Source organism: Sciurus carolinensis, chromosome 3, assembly GCF_902686445.1.
Source record: "Sciurus carolinensis chromosome 3, mSciCar1.2, whole genome shotgun sequence".
Taxonomy (NCBI): domain Eukaryota; kingdom Metazoa; phylum Chordata; class Mammalia; order Rodentia; family Sciuridae; genus Sciurus; species Sciurus carolinensis.
This window is the reverse complement of record NC_062215.1, coordinates 31323773-31343620: the sequence shown is the minus strand read 5'-3', so window position 1 is coordinate 31343620 and position 19848 is coordinate 31323773. Positions and strand designations below refer to the sequence as shown.

Genomic DNA, 19848 nt, shown 5'->3' with positions numbered 1-19848 from the left:
TCTGCAGCAAGCAAGATGCAACTACTTTAGTATAGACATATTGGATTCATTCAGACTTGAGCTTTTCCCCCAATAAACTATATGGAGGCAAAAAATTTAGAATACTTTCAAGGGAATGGTTATGGTAAATAAGGGAATCTAAACAAGGCATAATGCATTATGAAAAGCGATGGGATCAATAGATTTGGGGGCCAAGGAAATCCAAGACTATTGCTATGAGAGTAGCTGAGTGGGGTCACACTGGCCATCATGGCTTCCCTCAGCATCTGACTACATTGGCTTGTAACAGTCTGATCCTTCTCATGTTACTGATATCAGATGAACGTGTTCTAGGAAACCTTCAATAAACACATGATAAAGAGCTTTGCTTGAAATTCCAAGGTTGCTCAGTCTACAGTCCACACAGGTCTGGGTTGCATGGTGGGCTAAAGGGAGGGTCCACTAAGGGGTCTGTGTCTCCTGGGTATGTACTTCATCCTAAGGAAAGAGGAGTTTGAGAGATAGTGGCATGGTCCAATCCACTGGATCAGTGATGAAAGGAAGGGATGCTATGAATTCAGCACAGTCACCGTGGCCTGGCTTCAAGAACTTCTCCTTGAGTTTAGGAGAAGATTCTGCAACAGAGTAAGTTGAAATGAAGAGAACTGTTAGCTAAAACCTCTGAGGACATTGAGGACACAAGACAGTAAAAAACCTACGTACAGGAGTATAACACAGAGGGGCAGCAGTAACCTTTCAGAATTAATTTTATTAGCAGCACAATAGTTATTAGTGCAGAGTGTTGAATTGTTATGTAGGGGTTCAAGAAATGAAGTTCCTGTAATTTTAGGGGGGGCATAGAATTAAAAAAAATTATGACCTTATTTTTTTACCATGGCTGGTATGGCTCAGTCAAGCACGGCTTAAATGGATTCCTGTTTGCAGATTTCTACTGTTGATGTAACTCTCAGCTTTGCAGGTAGGTAACCATCTCTGAAAAAGACTTAGTGATCTCCTAAGGACCCTGATTCCATGTAGCAAATGATTTTCTGTGCTAAGAGGCACAAATTAAGGCCATACAGAAAACATTGAGAGGAAAACCCAGAAGAACTTGGTTAGAATTCACTGCCATTTCCAGGAGATTTGTGACCTACAAAGATTCTTACAGGATTGAGGGACTTATCTGATTTGAATGGTAATATGTAAGGGGTTCTTTTTAGAGTTGTTTTTTGACGTTTACCCTTTGTGAGTAAGCATAAATGCCTATGGTTTACCTAAAGTGGCACATCCAGAAACCCTCAAAATACCTGGTGGCTTCTGTCTCCTTTTCTACACATTCATATAGGAATAGGCTGCCTGAACAGCAGGCATGCCTCAAATTATCTAGTCAAATTCGTCTTGTTTTGCAAGTGATGAATCTGAAGCCCTGAAGGAGAACTGAATTTACCAATTAATATCACATTTAGAATGTAAATTTCCTAAGTCCTTGTTTAGGGGGTCACACCAAAGGCACAGGCTTGCACATGAGTAGACATGCAGTTTAAACTGTCCAAGATGCCTTCAAGGACTTAGAGATCTGAAACAGGAAGGAACCCACCCTTTTCCTTTCCAGGTAAGATTGATAACTGAATGCTCCCAACTTAAGAAATAAACAAAACCCTTCCTTGAGCGTCTGGGTTGAAATCTGGTCCCTCACCTGTAGCTGGGCAGTTGCAGCGAGCATCTTCTGTCGAGTTTGCAGCACTGTGGATGAAGACATGGAGATAGGTACGCTTTGCCTCAGCCACCTTATGTCTTCCCACATACAAGACAGCTGCAAAAGAAGTCACGAGGTCATATCATCGTCCAAGCCAGTGTGTGTGATTTAGGTTGTGGCATCAAAGCAAAGCTGGGAAAAGGAAACCTGACCCCCGGTGTTTGTTCTCCAGTCCATTTTCAGATACACACGAAACAACTTTTTGATCTCTGTCCAATTGGAAAAAGATCTGAATGCTAATGAAACAGTCAGATCCACATTTTAGTCTTTGCCAAATGATCCCATAACTCAGAATAGTGGAGACACACTCTGACAGGATGCAAGCTTCTTTGCTTTGAAAATGTAGTGTAGACACTACTTTGGTGTTTTTTATGACATAGGGCCTATTAGGTCTGAAAGGGACCTTTGAGATAATTTACTTCCACCCCCCAAACTTTGATCACTAGAGACCCCAACTAAGGTTTCAGAGATTTATGTGCAGAACACTGGTGGAAAGTGGGGAAAAATGAAATCAGAACTCAGTATACCTTTGTGAACCACAGAAAATCTTGTGTAATAGAACTGGTGTGAGAGTCATCTATTTCAACAATCGGTATTTGATCTTCATTGGTGACTAACATGTTGTCTTTGTAATAAAATATAACAGCTATGTAGAGTCCCCTAAAAAGAAAAAGCAAAATAAAAAATTTTCCTTAGCTGTCTCCTCTTGCAAACTCACTCTTGGAAAAAAATATTTTTTACATGACAAAATATGAATTTAAAACATACATAGGAACATATTCCTGCTATGTATCACAAGTAAAAACTCAGAGAAGTTATTATCTTGCCCAAATTTTAAGGAGAATTTATTCCTTTAATAAAGAAGAAATTTTTACCAAGTTTCCACTTAGAATCCAAACCCGATCATTCCTGAGAAGTTAAGACTTCCTGGAAAACTATATAGGACCCACCGTTTCAAGGTCTTCACAAACTTATTGGAGGAATGGAAAAGGTGTTTCAGGCTCCTTGACACTGACTGCTTGCGGCCTGTGGTCTGTAATTTTGAACTTTCTGGAACATAGAAAAAAATAATAAATTTCTTGTGACAGCTCAACACTCCCCTTTCCTTCTTCCTGCCTTCCTATCTCTTGTCCCCTCAGTGCTACTTATCAGTTTCATGTAGGGATTCAGTTTATTCATTCCTACAAGAATGTCATATATCTTGAGATGCCAGTGGTAAACTCAATAACTCCTCAAAAATGTTGGAGATGAGTAATATTTATAATTCCAAGGGAAACCACAGATGTTCTGTTGATTCTCTCACAATTAATGTTTTATTATCAAGTAGGATAAAAAGAAATGAAATCAACTCTGCCTTCCTCTCACCTCACCAGTTGCCCAGTAATACACACACTATTCAATATTGCCAAAGCTCTCCTTATTAGTCTATTCATTACGTTAAAGTTTTTTTTTATTATAAAATCAACATCAGCATATTGCAGAAAGTCTGGAGGTCAGGGGGAAAAAAAGGAACAAAACCCCACTATCATACTGCTAAGACTTCTGTACTCCCACTAGTAGCATTTTGGGTGGGTATGCTGACTTGCAAAAATAGTTGTAGAGATAGGTATGACTATTTTCCTTGTTATTTGAAAGAATAAACAGACTGACACATGAAATGGATTGCTGAAGTTTGCAGAACCATTATCTAGAAAAACTGAGACATTCATTCAAACATTTTTTTTGGAAACTACTATGTACTATAGCTACAATGGTGCGTAAATCATCCATTGCTTCTGTTCTGCTCTTCTGTTAACAAAATAGAACTTTTGCTAATAAAATTAGTAGAATTCTTGGACTTCCTGTAACAGCCTTTGCAAACATTTCTCCATGGAGCTAGACTAGATGATCACCAATTTCAACTCTCATAATCTGTGTAATGGAAGGAAGCTGAAGTTGTTGATGGAATCACTGAACTTTGGACAAATGTGTCACTAGGGCTGAGAACATGGTCTGTGTCACTGCTGTTGGGCACAGAAACCTGGGCAGATAGCCTATGACTGAGGCCCCATTTGGCTCTGCCTGTGAGGCTATAGGAATAGCTGACTGATACAAGCATTTGTGCATTTCAAACTTATGCTGGTATTGGTTATTCCTGGAATAAGAAAACAAAAGCTTTGTTTTTTTTTTTTCTGATTTGAACATGGGTTTGGCTGCTTGCAAATGATGTTGCTAGAACTTGGAGTTAAATACTACATAGTAAACATTCATTGCATACCACTGTCTTCCTAAACTTCACTAAAACCAAAGAGGGGATGCGAGAGAGGGAGGGGGAAGGAAAGTGAAATAAATAAATGACAAACATCTGTAAAGACAAATGGGAAAAAAGACAAAAGCAAGTAAATTCTGGTTGCTGGAAAGCAGATGGATAGATGGATATAACAGATTTGAGTAAAGATAAAGTCTAAGGCAGCAGTGGAAGAAGCTGAACAGTAACCCAGCTCATTCCATGGGCATCATGGATGCTGGAAGGGGGAGTGCATGTGGAGCTAAAATCAGAAGGATTTGCTGAAATATGTTACAAAGTAGTTAGACTTATAAATCTTCTCCCCTACTGCATAACTGGACAAATAGCCCATCCCCACTGTGGGCGGAAGCTACTGGCTTATCTCTGGAAAGCAAAACAAATGAACAAATAAAAAAACAACCCAAAATCAACCCCCCAATCAAATTAAACCACAAAGCAACAAAACCACAAAGCAGGTCTTTGCAGTGGGAGATAGGGAGACATCAGGTATAAAGAAAATGGGCGATGATGGTAGTTGTGCTGTTATATCAAAACCAGATGAAACCATTGGGTTCTCAGAAAAATGGCACCCAAACTTGTACCCTCTGGGGAATCTGACCAGCCTAAGAGAATACACCTGAAGATTCTGACATTGGGGATTTACAATGAAGCCTGCAAATAAAGAACGTCCCAATGGCTACAGATTTCTCTTAGCCAAACAAATGGCTCAGGATCACCAGGCAGTTGAGAAACACATCAAACATGAAATAATACAAAGTCCAGAAACAAACAAATGAATAACTTAGAGGAAAGAGAGACTATCCTGAAAAGAAAATACAAAATGAAATACAGCCTATAATTAGTACTCTGAGGTATAAAATATCACAATACTGTAAAAAGGGCAGGGGCCTATATAAAGACCCAATTATAGGACAAAAGGGAACATTAAAAATGGGTGAGAGTAGAACGGAGGAACTTTAGATTGTGTAGAGGGAAATGAGAGGGAGGAGGTGGTGAGGGTATGAAAGATGATGGAATGAGACAGACATCATTACTCTGATTACACGAATGGTATGACTATATCGTGCACAATCATAGAAACAAAAATTTGTACCCCATTTGTGTACAATGAATCAAAATGCAGTCTGTAAAAATAAAAAAAATTAAATTCAAAAATATATTATCAGAAACTTAAAATTCCAGTAGAAGTCTTAGAAAATAAAGCTGATGTGGCTTTCAAGGACGTAGGGTAAAAGAACATGAGGATGGAAAGTGAAGGAAAAAACAAAAAGAAAAGAGAATTAAAGGACTAGTGGAGGAGCTCCATCATCTGAATAACAAGAGTTGTAGTAGGAGAGAGGAGAGGAAAAGGAGGGCAGGGAATAATTAAATAAGAAAATGTTACAAAATTGAATGATATAAACTTCCATAATTGCCAAGTACTCAGTAAGAAAGGCAAAGACTCTAAGGCTCATCAGAGAAATTTTAGAATACTGAAGTCAAAAGAAAATGAAAACCTTCCAGAGAAGTCAGAAAAATAGAACTTCTGGAAGCAGAATGGCTTGACTTCTCAGCCCTGAAAGCTAGAAGACATACAGCGAAGTCTTACAAATCTGGAGGAAAATTATTTCAAACTGAGAATTCTAGACTTGTCTAAACCAGGAGTAAATGATAAGTGGAATGAATCTTTCTTTAGACATAGATTGTCTCCAAAAATTAGCTCCCAAGCAACCTTCTCAGGAAGCTACTAGAGGAAAGTCACCTCCCAGGAAAGAGGAAGACCTGGGATACAAAAGTAGAAATCCAATAGTGGAGAGTGATAGGAAAAGCCTGCAATATGGTAGTGAAAGGCAAGCCCAGAGTGGCAGCTGTGCACTGGACATGGAGGCAGCCAGTTACCTGTCCAGGTGGCAGCAGGGCAAGGGGCTCACGAGAGCTTTTTCCAAGGAGATACAATGGAAGCAACGTCTGATGTATCTGATTATGTTGAGAGAGGATTGACCCAGCTGGAGAATAGTTTGGAGATTAATTATAAGCATATAGTAAGTGCTTGGAGCATAGGGACTTTCCTTTATTCATATTGGCATGTCTAGCACCTGACACACAGTAGGCAGGGTTTCAGATAATGTCAGTTTGCAGATTGAACAACTGCATGATAATTGAAATTCACTCCTATAGAACACCTATGATGAAAACAGCAGGCTGCTTTATAATTCATTATGTATGTGAAGGGCAAGAACTGTGGGAACAATAAAGTTTGCTTAACATCTTCCTCAAAATTTCATCCTAGTATTGAGCATGCAGATTAGTTGTACAGTTCTGGCACTCTTGAGTTTTGGTACTTCCTCTGTAGGGTACTGGTAGGAGAAGAGATGTTTTATTACTTCTGTGTTTGAAATGCACTGTGTATTTAATGGTATACCACCTCATTACAGTGGAATCACTGAATGCCTTTTAATTTTAAGTTATAGCAATAAAGTACTGAGGATAGGAAGTATCCCTCTTCTTCATCTGAAGAACAATGGAAGAAAGACAAGCTAGAATTTGCAAGGGGCTTACGTTGTGCCAGGTGAATTTAAACTGTTATCTGATTTAATCCTCCTAACAACACTGCAAGTTGGATATTATTATCCTGATGATAAAGCTATGGCTCAGAGATATTAAGTGATTTCCCCAAGGACACACAACTAATAAATGGTAGAACTGGTACCTAAAATAATTATTTTTTATAATTGTAAAGTTTATAAAGACTTATGTCCCCAGTAAACCACATAGTATCTCAATGTGCTTGACTATTTTAAGTAATAAATTTATAGTTTTCTATAAGCAATACTTATATCAGCCCTCATTGATTAGTTAAACTTAGATGGAATTATGTTAAATCATCTTAGAATCATTTCTATTTTGTGTGTGCTAGTACCTTTAATCTTGGCATATCATAGATCAGCATTTCCCAAAATTTGTGCCTTGGAATATTAGTTCTGTGAAAAATGCTTTACATTGCTGAAGAAGTTTGGAAAATGCTTGTTTAACCAAATTTACTATACCTCTTTATTAGTGTCTTTAATATTCTAATGTCTATTTTACATTTGTAAGAGAGGGATGAAGAATGTAGCATTTCTCAAATTTACCTGACAGGAGAACCTTTTGCAACTGAGCATCTTATAGAAGAGCTATTCTTTGGGATATACTCTGAGTGTCCTTTAAATGTCCAGAGTGCATTTCAATATAAAAAATATTCCTCCTTTTCAGAAAACTCTACCTTAGACCTAACTTAAATCTTTCCTAATATTGTGTATATATTTATGTTTCTGCAGTAACTAGCATGTACATGACAGAAGTTGAGGCAGCCATTTCCTGACTATTAGAGAGTAATCCAAAAGGAATCCTTAGGGGGAAACCCCCTCCTTCTTTTATTTTTTATTACTGGACATTGAATCCTGGGGTGCTTTACCACTGAACTGTATCCCCAGTCCTTTCAATTTTTAATTTTGAGACAGGGTCCTGATAAGTTGTTGAGGCTGGCCTTGAACATGGGACCCTCCTGCCTCAGCTTCTGGAGTTGCTGGGATTACAGGGTGCGCCTCCAAGCCTGGTTCCCTCATTCTTATGTGAAGCTTTAGCTTTCCCCCTCTGATAAAGACCAAACACAAAATGGTTATGAATTGTGAAGAATTATCTATCTAATTGCTTTATTGTTTTTGTTTCTATTTGGGAATCAATGGACAAAGGAAGAGGTGGAGAGACAGAAGAGAAAGAAGCCCAGGTAATCCCCAACTGGGTTAAATGAACCCTGGATAATGGAGAACTTCATGGACTTCAGTCAGTATGGAGTGTTGAAGGTCCCAGTTTGGGTTCAGTCTTCCTAGAGAGCCAGGAATGGAAATCCCACTAGGGTTTCCTTCTCAAGCTGCTTCCATACATATCATATTTACATCTCCTAATGAACCAGTCATTAGAAAAACATTATTTTCTTGCAAACACTTGTCCTCATTGCTGGCTGGAGCCAACATTTCTGAAGGGCCCTGTTGTCATAGCTGTATGGTAATTGGGAAAACTTTTTGCTAATGCTAAGTATGATTTATGCCTAGTGCAAACAAGCTAGCATAGCATCTCTTAGTTTCAACTGTGGAGTTCTCCTCCACCTGGCCCAGCAGTGCCCTGAATCTGGAGAGCGCAGTGTAGCTGGAGAGCTAATGGGAGGTTGGAAAATGAAAACTTTATGGAGACTTTAATTCTCAAAATAAAATGAAGCGCCTCTTCTGCGAATGCGTGCATAGATCAGAAATCTGCCCATGTCTCAGCTGAACAACCGGAGTGACAGAGAGGCTCTTAAAAATATCTCAGAGATTCTCTGGGTGCAGTTGGCTTAGATCTATAGAAGGTGTGCCAGCCTTTCTCCTGCACAGTGGTGCAGAGGAGCACTAAAATGCAGGGAGAGATTAAAAGTTCAGCATCCAGTCCTGATGTGAGGCTGGGACACTGAAGAAATGAGGTGTGGCAGGATGATTGAACTTGGAATCCGAAAACCCAGGTTGGAGTCCAGATTCTGTTCTTTCCTGGCATGGTGACCTTGGGCAAGTCACTTAGCTTCAGCTATAACTGCCAAAATGAGGATGAAAAAGAGATACTATGGAATTACATTGTAAACTATTTATAAATACATTTGAAGACTTCTAAGATTGTCTTTATAATTATTTGAGCTCCCTCAGGGATGCTCAGGGAATTTTCCTTGGGGGATGGATATTTTGAGGCTCAATATCCCCAAAGACCCAGCACCATGGAGGAATCTTGGGAAGGGACAATTCAAAAACAAAGGAACTTATGGCAGCTGCTGTTTTTCTTGTGTTTATTTTCAGACCATTCATATGGAGAGAGGGAGAGGGAAAAAGAAAGGAAGGGAGGGAGGAAGAGGGAAGTCTCTGCTGAAGGGTTAAAGCAAGATAGTGCTGTAAAGTGATTCCAGATGTACAAATATTAATATCTCTCTTTCCCTGATGAATGAGAAGGTATGACCCAGCTAGGAAACTGCTAAAATTACCGGCGCCACTGAGACCTCACTCGATGGCCCAGCTCAGATTTTTATCCTTACCCCGGCAACTGTGATGCTGATGAAGGGCTCGGACCTGCTGCAGCAGACTCTCCAAAACTTCGATCTGTCCCTTGTGTCTGGGCTCTCTGTCGTCATAGTCTTTCCAGTCTATTGAACAAAAGAAACAAACAGTGAAATTTTAAAGCAGGGGAGGCCTCTTCCCTGCCCTGCCTCAGGAGCTGGGGTTTTGCTCAAACTACCCACAGGCTCCGTGGATGAGCACCCAGCATACCCAGAGCTAGCCAAGTAGTTGGAAGCTGCCATTGTTCAGAGCCCTGAGCAAAACAGTAATTGTGGTTAGTTTCTTGTGTTGGGCAGTTTTAGGGCAAGAGAAAATGGCAATTGAAAACCAAAAGAAAATAAGAAATTTGGGAGTCCAATCTCTTCTATCCTAGCCCCCCACCCTTTTTAGCATCCTACATCCGCATCATTTCCCCTGCCACTTCTCCACTCAGCACCCCAAGTCTCAACTGGATTTCCACAGTAGGAAAGAAAGGGGTGGGAATGTGCAGACTAGATGAAATCCACAGTCCCAATGCTTTTATTGTAGGTTTCACACTTTGGGCCAAATTGACATTTCTTTCCAAGGAAAGAGCCCATGTCAGATGCCAAGAAATGGAAATCTACATTTTGCTCTAATGAATGTCTGCTTTGGTTAGCTGGCACAGCACCCCCTGCACATACTCTGAGCCACCAACCACCCTGTCTGCTCAGTCTTTGAATATACAGTATTAGCTTACATGGCAAATTTAAATTGCAATACCCACTGAGACTTTTCTCCCCCTTCTATTTTCATTCCATTTGGCTATAATGATATCAAGAGTAATAACTCATATGGGACTAATGTGAAGACTGTAATCCTGCTGTCTCCAGCTCTAGTTTTTTTTTCAGCAGGTCAGTCATTTCATTGTCCATCCCTTCTCTCTTCTACTTCCTTCCCCCCACCCGTCCCCCATTTTCCTTTCTAAGCTTGTCAAAAGCAACAACTCAAAGCATTTCTCAGGTGGATTGCTTTCTCTAAAAAGCCTGGTCGCTCTTCCCTAGAAAAGACTGTTAAGACATGAGTATATCCTGGGCTTAAATGCTAGCTAAACAAGTTTCAAATTCCCTTCTCACAGATTTAGTTGAAAATATGGGGTCTTCCTCATTCAGAAAGTTAAGCATATGTCATGGTAGTCAAAATTCAGTAAAAGCATCCTGCCATGGTCCATCCAAGGCCCAGGAGAGCTGTACTCTTAGGAGAAACACAGGTTCTAGAGTCAGATATCCCTGAATGTGAATCCTGGCTCCTCCCATTACTATCTTGTTGTCTGCTGGCAAGTTGGTTACACTGACAGGGCCACTTCTCCTTGATTTGAAAAAGGAGGATGGTATCTCCTTTGTTAGATTTTTACTAGGATTAAATGAAAAGTATATTAGGTTTCTGGCACAATGCCTATTACATGACAGGCTTTCTGTAAATAATAATGTAAAGGAAGGCAATTCATTATGGAACACCATTTCTTATTCTATCAGATAATTTCCTATAAGAAGGGGGCCTCAGAGATTTTTTTAACTCATCTTCCTTCCCATTCTTTCCTATGTACATCTCTCCATTCATTTGGAAGATTGAAGCCCAGAGACAGCTATTTCAGTCCTATCTTACTGAATATGTTGGTGGCATGACCAGGAGTATAACATAGTCAAGTGATCTTTTAAAGAGTGCTCAAGCTCATCTCATTATCTCACATACATTTTCTTTTCTTTTGGGAAGGAGGGTCAGAGGCTAGGTTGGAGTTTGTGCTGGGTTTAGCTATGGTCAACTTTGGAGTCAGAAAGTTGTAGACTTTTGTAGACTCTTTGTTCCTGTGGGCAAGGCAATGACTTAATCTCTGCCTCATTTTTCTCCTTCAAAGTGAGCTTTTAAAATCTCTTTTAGGCTATTTGAGAATTAAGAGAAACAGTGTAAGTAGAACACTATCCTGGGCACATAGTTGTCACTCCTGACGAGTGACAGGGTGAGGCACCATGGTTAGAAGTTTGATGGTGTTCAGTGAGGCTGGGAAAGGGAAGGGTTTTTTTTTTTTTTTTTTTTTTTTTTTTTTTTAACTGGAAAATAGGTAAAGTTTGAGGAAATAACTTCCAGTGACCTTTAGACTACTGCCTCTCACATCTGGGCACAGTGAGAGTAAACACTGCCCTCATGGATTCCCAAAGGCCACTGAGAGTTTGTTGCCTTAGTTGGATGCATGTATTTGAATGCTCACCACAAGATGGGCAAGATGGTGCCCTTGAGTAAGACTCCTGGGTGACTGAATTACCACATGGCCCCAAACATGCTAATCTTTCTAATGAGTGTTAATGCTGCCATTAATGCAAGGAGAGATAAAATAGGTCTGACTATTTCAGCTCAGCCCTATTACATCAAGGGGCAAGCTTGATCTGATGATTTTATGATACATTAGAAAATTGCTAATGCTAAATTGCAGCCCAAGTGAGCATTGGACTTGATGCCAAGGTTTTTGGAAAGAATGAGTTTTTCTAATAGATGTTTGGAAGGTTCTGATGACTACATAAAATAGGAGACTTTAGGGATGAGGGAGAAAATTGAAAATATATTAAGAAATCAGGACCCTGACAGGAATAAACTTAGCATGGTAGGAAAAGAGCAGATTGTGCCACATAATACAGTTCACTGTTCTGGTAATGAGACACTTCAATTGCAACACAATGCAGAGCATACATTCACTGGCCATATCAGGGTTTTCCTGATCGTAACTCAGACAAGCCTGTCTGGGTGCTTTTCTCTTATTATGTACCATACCATATAACATAGGTCTATAAAAACACATTAAGGACTTTTGTAAAAATATAAAAAAAAGTTTATAGCTTACTGGAACATATTACCAAATTTCCAATTACTCTGTCATGTTAGAATACATTGTCCTCTAGTAAATATCTGAATACTGATATATGTTACATCACAATGTCATAGTCTGTTTATAAATAGATTGGGAGTGTTTCTGTATTGTTCTATCCAAGTGATATGGCATGTCTGCAGCAACTATTACCACATGTTAGGATTTTAGTTCTTTGCCAGTTATCCCTACTAAACAAACATACCAGTTTAGAAAGCATTGCTATTTAATATGTTAATTACCAACAAATAAATGACTCCCCTGAGTCCTAAACAACTATTCTTGTCATTCTGGAGTGAGCTTTTCAAATGTGCTATGAGAGAGGGTATTTGAATAGATTTGCAGTTTATAAAATTTGAACCTGAGCTTTATGCATTCGTATGCAGATCAAAATTTGCCTGGGAATGCATTTGGAGTAAGTTCCCTCCTGCTTCACTTTCAGGTCAACTGCAATTAGTATTTTTTGTATTTTTATATACTTTTGGTCCCTCCATCTCTAATAATACACACTCTCCGCTGCCCTAGTCATGGATTGGTCCCCTTAGTATCTTCATCTTACAATTCTCAGTTTGTACTTCTGATAAATCTTCAGTAATAAAGATGTCTAAATAAGACTGGAGTAATTAAGTCATCAAATTCAGGCAGACTCAGGGGTCTTGGAATTCTTTGGCCCCATATGAACTGGTATAGCTATTTGAATCCACTAGAGGTGATAGGCTATTTGGTCGGCCCTTTGTCTGCTTGTCTATCTGATAGTTGGGCAGTAGTCATTACAGCACAGGAGACACAGCAGGGCCTTGACTAACTCAGGTTTGAATCCTTGCCCAGACCTTGAGAAAAAGGAACATCATTTCTGAGTCCCAATTCAAAGGCTGGTCTCTGTGTATATGTGTCTGTGCTAATAGTTCCCTACCTAGTAAAATGAATCAGTCCATGTAAAGTACTTAAGATTGATGCTCTTTATGAGTTTTATAATGGTTATCTCTAATGTTGCTGGTAATACAAATGACAGTGATAATAATGCTTATCCATAGGACAAGGAGGAGGATAAAGAGTTGCTGTGAGGCTTAAGAGAGAGATATGAAAGCCCATAATGTATTGCCTAGCTCATAGTTCATCTTGGGTAAAGTGTTGCTATAAAACTTGAGAAATACATACATGTATAAAACAAGAAACTAAAAGAGCCCATAATCTCATAACCCACATGTCCACTATTAAATTTTGATAGTTATTAAGAGTCACAGACACTCTACCTAAGTATAGGTGAATTAATGGTCAAATGTTATAGAAAAGACCTCCACATATTGTATTATAATTTTTACATAAAAGTTATATGATAGAAATTTCTTTCATGTAATGAATGGCTTTTTTGAAATACCATTTTTAGTGGCTGTTTGGTTCTATAGTATGATATAAATATATGTATATCATATTTTGCTTAATTATTAAATTAATATTGAATGTTTATTTTCTTCACCACACACTGTTATCCGTGTACTGCTTGTGGTGCCCATCTTTGTACATAATTGTTTATCTGTAGTTCTGTTTCCTTAGGTTAGATTTCTAGATGTGTGATTATGGGGTAAAAAGGAAATGGATTTTCTTAAGGGAAAATATTCCTATGGGAAATTGTGTTCTATAAAGGATGTAGGAGTTTGAACTCTCACAAGAAGCATATGATACCATTTTTAGGTATCACATCAGTGACTTTTTTTTTTTAAAGATGAAAATACAATCCAGGACTCTGGGCTCATTACGGAGAAAAATCTATCATATGGTCTGTCTGGAGTTGTTTGTTCTGGTTAATTACATTTTCTGGTTGAGAGAAAGTCACCAAACATACCAGACAGGAATTATTAATCTTCAAGTAAGTAGAAGAGACCTTTGCTGGGTTTCTCAGCTAGCACTACAAATGATACAGATTGTATTTGTTGCAGAGCCTGTTAGCAAGAAAGTTTTTCTTCTGTCAGAATGTTAGATGAGTAAAATGTTGGATTTCATCCTATTAAGAAATGGATATTATGTGTCCACTGGGGGCAAAGAAGAGGAGACAAGAGCTAAAATGGACTGTATGTACTCTGGACCAGCTGCTCCCATGGTGCCATCTCTCCATCCCCACAACAGCTCTGTGAAAGGATATGATTAGACCCATTTTATAGGTGTTGAATTGTGATTTTGAGAGTTTAATTTTGGAGGCACAAATAATATGGGGAATAAGTTCAGTCTTTCTGGTTCCAAATCCCCTCTCCTTTCACCCAATGAGCTGCTGTCCCAGGAGTGCTTCTGCAGAGGAATCATTCATTTTGTGGGTCAGATGGTGTCCTGAGAAGGTCTGGTGGGTTGCAAGCAGTGGGAGAGGGAATGGCTAGGGCGTCGTGGGAAGGGAGTGGAGTTGGAGCCTGCTGCCAGGCTGGAGAGCAGTCAGCACCTACTAGAAGGAGAGGCACATGCCGGGGTCGTGGTCTGAGCTGGTCCCCATCCTTTCATGTTATAAGCCGAGACCCGAACAAAATATTGTTGGCCCTGAAAAGAATTGAGATAGAATAATGCATCAGGCATTTCAGTCAATCACTTTTTCCCTTAGAAGCAGATCCCTGTGTTTGGTTAATTTGCTCATCCATTTTGAACTCCACTGTCCATACTGTAGCTTTCTGGCTTTTCTTGACCACTGTGTTTATAGATTATAGTAACCATGTGTGAAGTGCCTCATTTCTATATATTTTCTGGTTTTCAAAATTGAAATGCCATAATTATGTTTCCTAACCCCTCTCCCCAAATTAATTAATTAATTAATTAAATTATTTCAGGGGGACTAGGGATTGAATCCAGGGGTGCTTAACCACTAAGTGACATCCCTAGCTCCTTTTATTTTTGGTTTTGTGATAAGATTTTTCTAAGTTGCTGAGGCTGGCATTGATTTTGCAATCCTATGTCAGCCTTCTGAGTCACTGGGATTACAGGCATGTGCCACCAAGCTGGCAAAATGGAAGCCCCAAAGTTTATACACCAATTTTTAAATTTTTACTCATATTTTTTATTTTATTTTATTTTATTTGGTACTGGGGATTGAACCCAGGGGTTCTTAACCACTGAGCCACATCCCCAGGCCTTTTTAAATTTTGAGACCGGGTCTGAGTTGCTTAGGGCCTCACTAAGTTGCTGAGGTTGGCTTTGAATTTGTGATCCTCCTGCCTCAGCCTCCTGAGCCACTGGGATTATAGGCTTGCACCGCCACACCCGCTCATACACTAATTTTTAAAAGTCACACAGTCCTACAAGGTTTACCCAAAACAAGTAGCCTCCACCCTTTCCTCTTTCTCCTTATTTTTCCCTCCCCAGAGGCAACAGCTATCACCCTTTTAGCTGATAAACTTTAGAAATTAACAAGCTATAATAAATATCTTTTCAGATTAATGCATTAATCTCAGTGACTTCACTGTGGGAAGATGCTGTCATTTATTTAACTAATCCCTTATTGGTAACCATTTGAATTGTTTCCATTTTGTTCCACAATGAATAGTGCTACAAAAAGCATCCTTTACTTGACTGTTCAGACATTTTTAAAATTAACTCCTTGATTTGACTTCAATTTTAGAGCCATTATTAAAATAATAGCTTATATTCTTTAATGTTTTTTATGGCATTAAGAATTAAGAAATTGTTTTTGTTTGCTGATAGTGCTTTAAAATTTTTTGTTTTCTTTTTTGCTTTGAGGTTTTCTTTTTTTCCTAATGACTCAAAGAAGCATTTGAGAAGCCAGAGTTTGATGAAATATTGCTTGCAAAAGTTGTAAAATGCCATTTGAAGTTTTAAAAAATCACATATCTTTGTAGAACTTTTTGCTAGGGATTTAATAATATTGGCTTTACCGTATTATGAAGTTAATTTTTTAACACTGAAAATGGGTTTCTTTGCATCCCAAGGTTATAAGGATTATGGGGAAGTGTAAATCTACTTCTAGGCTTTTATATGATTAGGATAGTGTCTGCACTGCAGAAGTGGATGGCCAAGTGGAAAAACTTAATCCTTGTAGGAATTAGTACAGATATTAGAGAAACTGTCTATGGAGAGTTTTCCATTTTTATCACCATATCACTCTTTCTTTTAAGCAATGGAAATTCCCTAGGGTTCTTTCTGGCCCTCTTCCACCAAGCGAGCTATGGGATTGGAATCAGTCTTCTGCTGATAGTATCTGGGGGGCCACCCACTCAGGGGTTTGTTTGCTCCAGTAATCCACAGTTCTGGCCCCTGGTATAGACATGCAATTAAGACTAAAAGTCAGGATTCTTGGTGGTGACCCAACCACCAAGAATTCTATTAGAATAAGATGGCTAAAGCTTAAAAAGATGCAACCTAATGCACCTTTTTAATACTGGGTTTCAGGATTATATTTTGCAAATAACAATTTTAATTGATTACCCTTTAAGAAAACAACAGTAGAATTGTCCCTCTATGGCCCCCCATGTGAAGTTCTTAAGATATTATTTGAATGGAACAAAAAAAAATGAAAGTTTAACTTTTTTACTTTAAAAAGATTTTGATTAAAAGAAAGGATTTGTAAAAACTTTTATACTGTAATTATTTTGAGGAAATAACAGGGTTTGTTTTAATTGAACTAATTTGTGAGTTTTTGTGTGAGTGTATTTCACATGCTCTTATGGTTCCTAATTTCATAAATAATTGATGTTTGAGTTTACACTCGTTGCACGAATAAGCATGGTTTGTGCTAATTTTTCATTCATAGTTTAAATTGGTTTAGGTTACTGAGAAACATAGCTCCACCCTATATAGTTTCTTTTTTGTGAAAGCAGATTTAGACAGTTTTTCTTTCTTTCTTTCTTTCTTTTTAATCAAGGGAAAAGGATATCTTTCAGGAAATTGTGTGACTCCAATTGATGACTGATCTCAACTAAGGCTGTGGGGGTGAGGCTAGATGGGGCTGTTATTTTTACCATCAGACAGGGAGTCAAAATTGGATCTCTCAGAGCCTTTGATCCCCTGAAGATTAGACTGTGATCCAGAAAGCAGCAGCTTTCAAGGCTTGCATGAGGCCAGTCTTTTTCTGATCTCCTTAGAACATGGCAGCTTACAAAGTGGTTCATGCTGTCTGCTCACTCCTTTGTGAAATTCAGATTATGGATACCAGACATATCACACTTAATGAGTGGCAGTTGTTGCCAGAGGACTGGGTGTTGGCTGTTGATTCCAGGGTAGGCATTTGCTACCAACATCCCAGCACAAATGTCAGTGACAGAGAATGGCAAGCCTACCATGGGGACATTTACCGGCTTAAGTCCTGTGATTGTGCATCTCAGGGTCTGTAGGTTATCCATGATGATTTCTCCAGCCAAGGGAGAAAAGTCTTTAGACATACTCCATTCCACTGTGGGGGTTTAGGGGGAAGAGAGGGAGAGAAAGAGAATGAAGTTCAGTCATATGTCAAGAAGCACCATAGAAGCTCTAGCATGTAATCCTTCTCATAAACATTGTTCATCCTGCTCTCCTTATACTGGCACATCTAACAATCCTCCTTGAAATGCTGGGTGTTTCCAAGGTCACCAGTATTTTTTTAAAAGAAGGGTCAAAAAGCAATAATTCAATAATCATTAATATATCTTATGAATTCTTTGAACCTCAATAGATATTTTATTGTAGAATGTGTTTGTACATTTTTGTGATGTTCTTAACATGAAATATAATTTATACTCATATGATCCTGAACAACAGGATATGTGCTGAGAAATGTATCATTAGGCAAATTTCTTTTTTTTTTTTTTTGTACTGGGGATTGAACCCAGGGTTGCTTTACCACTGAGCTACTTTCCCTGCCCTTTTTATTTTTTATTTTGAGTATGGTCTTGCTAAATTGCTTAGGGTCTCATTAAGTTATTGAGGAACTCAGCGATCCTCCTGCCTCAGCCTCATTGCATTTGTGATCCTCTTGCCTCGGCTTCTCCAGTTGCTTAGATTATAGGCATACACCACCTGGAAAGCAATTTTGTTCTTTCATGAATATCATAGAATGTACTTTTACAAACTAAGTTGACTACAATGTCACCAGGTGATATGTATTTGGTCTGTCCTTGACAGGAATATCTTGATGGGGTGCATGACTGAATAGTATTGCCATGAGGCCATTGCTATTGTGTGCGTGTGTATGTATGTGTGTGTGTGTGTGTGCGTGTGTGTGTGTGTGTTTTCATGAATATATACACACACTCAGGCACATAATATGTAACAGTTCATTGTATATAGAACACAAGTTATTTATTGTATATGAGAAGTGAAGGGTACATCGGGACATTGCCTACTTCAGTCCCCAAGGTTGACTTCTGCTTCATTTCTCTACTGAAAATGTTATTTCAAGGTTCCAGTGACATTTTAATTCCAAATAAAAAAGCTTTTCATTTCCTCCACCTTTGACACCTTATACATCTCCCTTCCCCTTTCTCTTCTTCCTCCCTGATACCTTCTTGCAAGCTTTTTCATGGGTTTCTTTTCAGCCTTAGGATCTGGGGTTTGTGGATGACCTTTGTTCAATGCTTTTCCCTGGTGACACCCCCAAGATTCATTCATAGTTAAATCATCCAAATTCTAACACCCGCTTTTACTGTGAGACCATGTTCTTTCCTAACATCTTCCATTTTTTGAAAAGGCCATGGTCAGGAAAGATAAATTGTGCATCGTGGGTAAAAAATGTCGTAAGTAACTGTTTACATGTAGTGAGATTTAAGGCAAAGTTCAATGAAGCAGGAGTTTGAGAAGCTGAAATCACATGGAAAGCCACACCTCAGTGTTTCTAGATTTTATGAAGACAAGCTAGTGGCCTTGAGATTTAAGGTGTATTCTCTATGACACTGTAAGGCCTCAAAATCAAGCCAAGCCATCTCCAAATCCTAATCTTCTTCTGGGTCTTCATTCTTCTGGTTTGGAGCTGCTGTTCCTGCATCCCCTGTTCCTTCTCCTTCTGCCCCTGAGAATCTAGTTTGCTTTCCTCAATTTCCTGAAATTGCTCTTCTAAAATCCCTAGTGCTCGGGTCGACAACAGCTTCTTTCTGAGATATCCTGCCACCTTTGGCCTCCTGGTTGTTTTGTAGTCTTCTTTCCCCTTGTCTTCGTTGTACCCTCTCTTCTGCTTATACTGCCTTTTTGAGACTTCCTCTTTTTAGGCTCTTTCTGGTCCTCCTTTTCTCCTTTCCCTTTGATGTGATGTTCCTTGTATTTTGTTTTTGTTTTCATTCCATGTACTTGTCCCTGGTGTTGACCTTTATCTTTTTTTTTTTCCTTTCTTTTTTTTGTCTCTATGAGTCTTAAAACTGTGACTCTAGGTCTAACCTCTCTCTTGAGTCTAACCTCCTTCTGTAAATCTCCACTTGAGTGTCTCACATTCCATTTGAATATTCTCTAAGCACTTCTCTTTGCAAAAAAGAGTGTTTTCTCAGTGGTAACTAATGGCAGTTCTGTATATCCTGATTACCCAACCAGGTCCTACAACCAGTTGATAACTATGCCCAGTAGTTCCCACTTCTAAAATATGTGCTATGAATTCTCCTCTTCATGTCCCACTGTACTAACCTGCAAACAGGCCTTTATAATTGTAAGCATCAGCTTTACTATCTAATTTTTTCAACTTGTCTCCTCATTACATACAATCATCTGAATATAGTCTGAACTATAGTTTAAAAATACAGATCTAATTATTTCACCCCTCTACCTAATGTCTTCTCATAGTGTATAGGTGCTTTGTGAATTAAACAAAATCTTAACAAGGCATGCAAGGACCTTCATATCTGATTCCAGCCTTACATTACTAATATCTTCCATTTGCCATAAGAAAGTCTTTATTCTGAAAGTTTCT

General features: G+C 38.8%; 1 protein-coding gene across 1 annotated transcript in view; it reads right to left on the bottom strand.

Annotated features, from left to right (window-relative positions):
• Ankfn1 (ankyrin repeat and fibronectin type III domain containing 1) overlaps positions 1-19848 on the bottom strand; it is a 244704-nt gene that overhangs the window by 55421 nt on the left and 169435 nt on the right. Inside the window, exons 7-12 of the mRNA XM_047547242.1 lie at positions 17276-17373; positions 14423-14513; positions 9094-9201; positions 2686-2785; positions 2263-2395; positions 1676-1792 (exon numbers count right to left, since the gene is read on the bottom strand). Of these exons, the coding sequence (XP_047403198.1) occupies positions 1676-1792; positions 2263-2395; positions 2686-2785; positions 9094-9201; positions 14423-14513; positions 17276-17373 (647 nt within the window). The remainder of the gene's footprint in view (positions 1-1675; positions 1793-2262; positions 2396-2685; positions 2786-9093; positions 9202-14422; positions 14514-17275; positions 17374-19848) is intronic.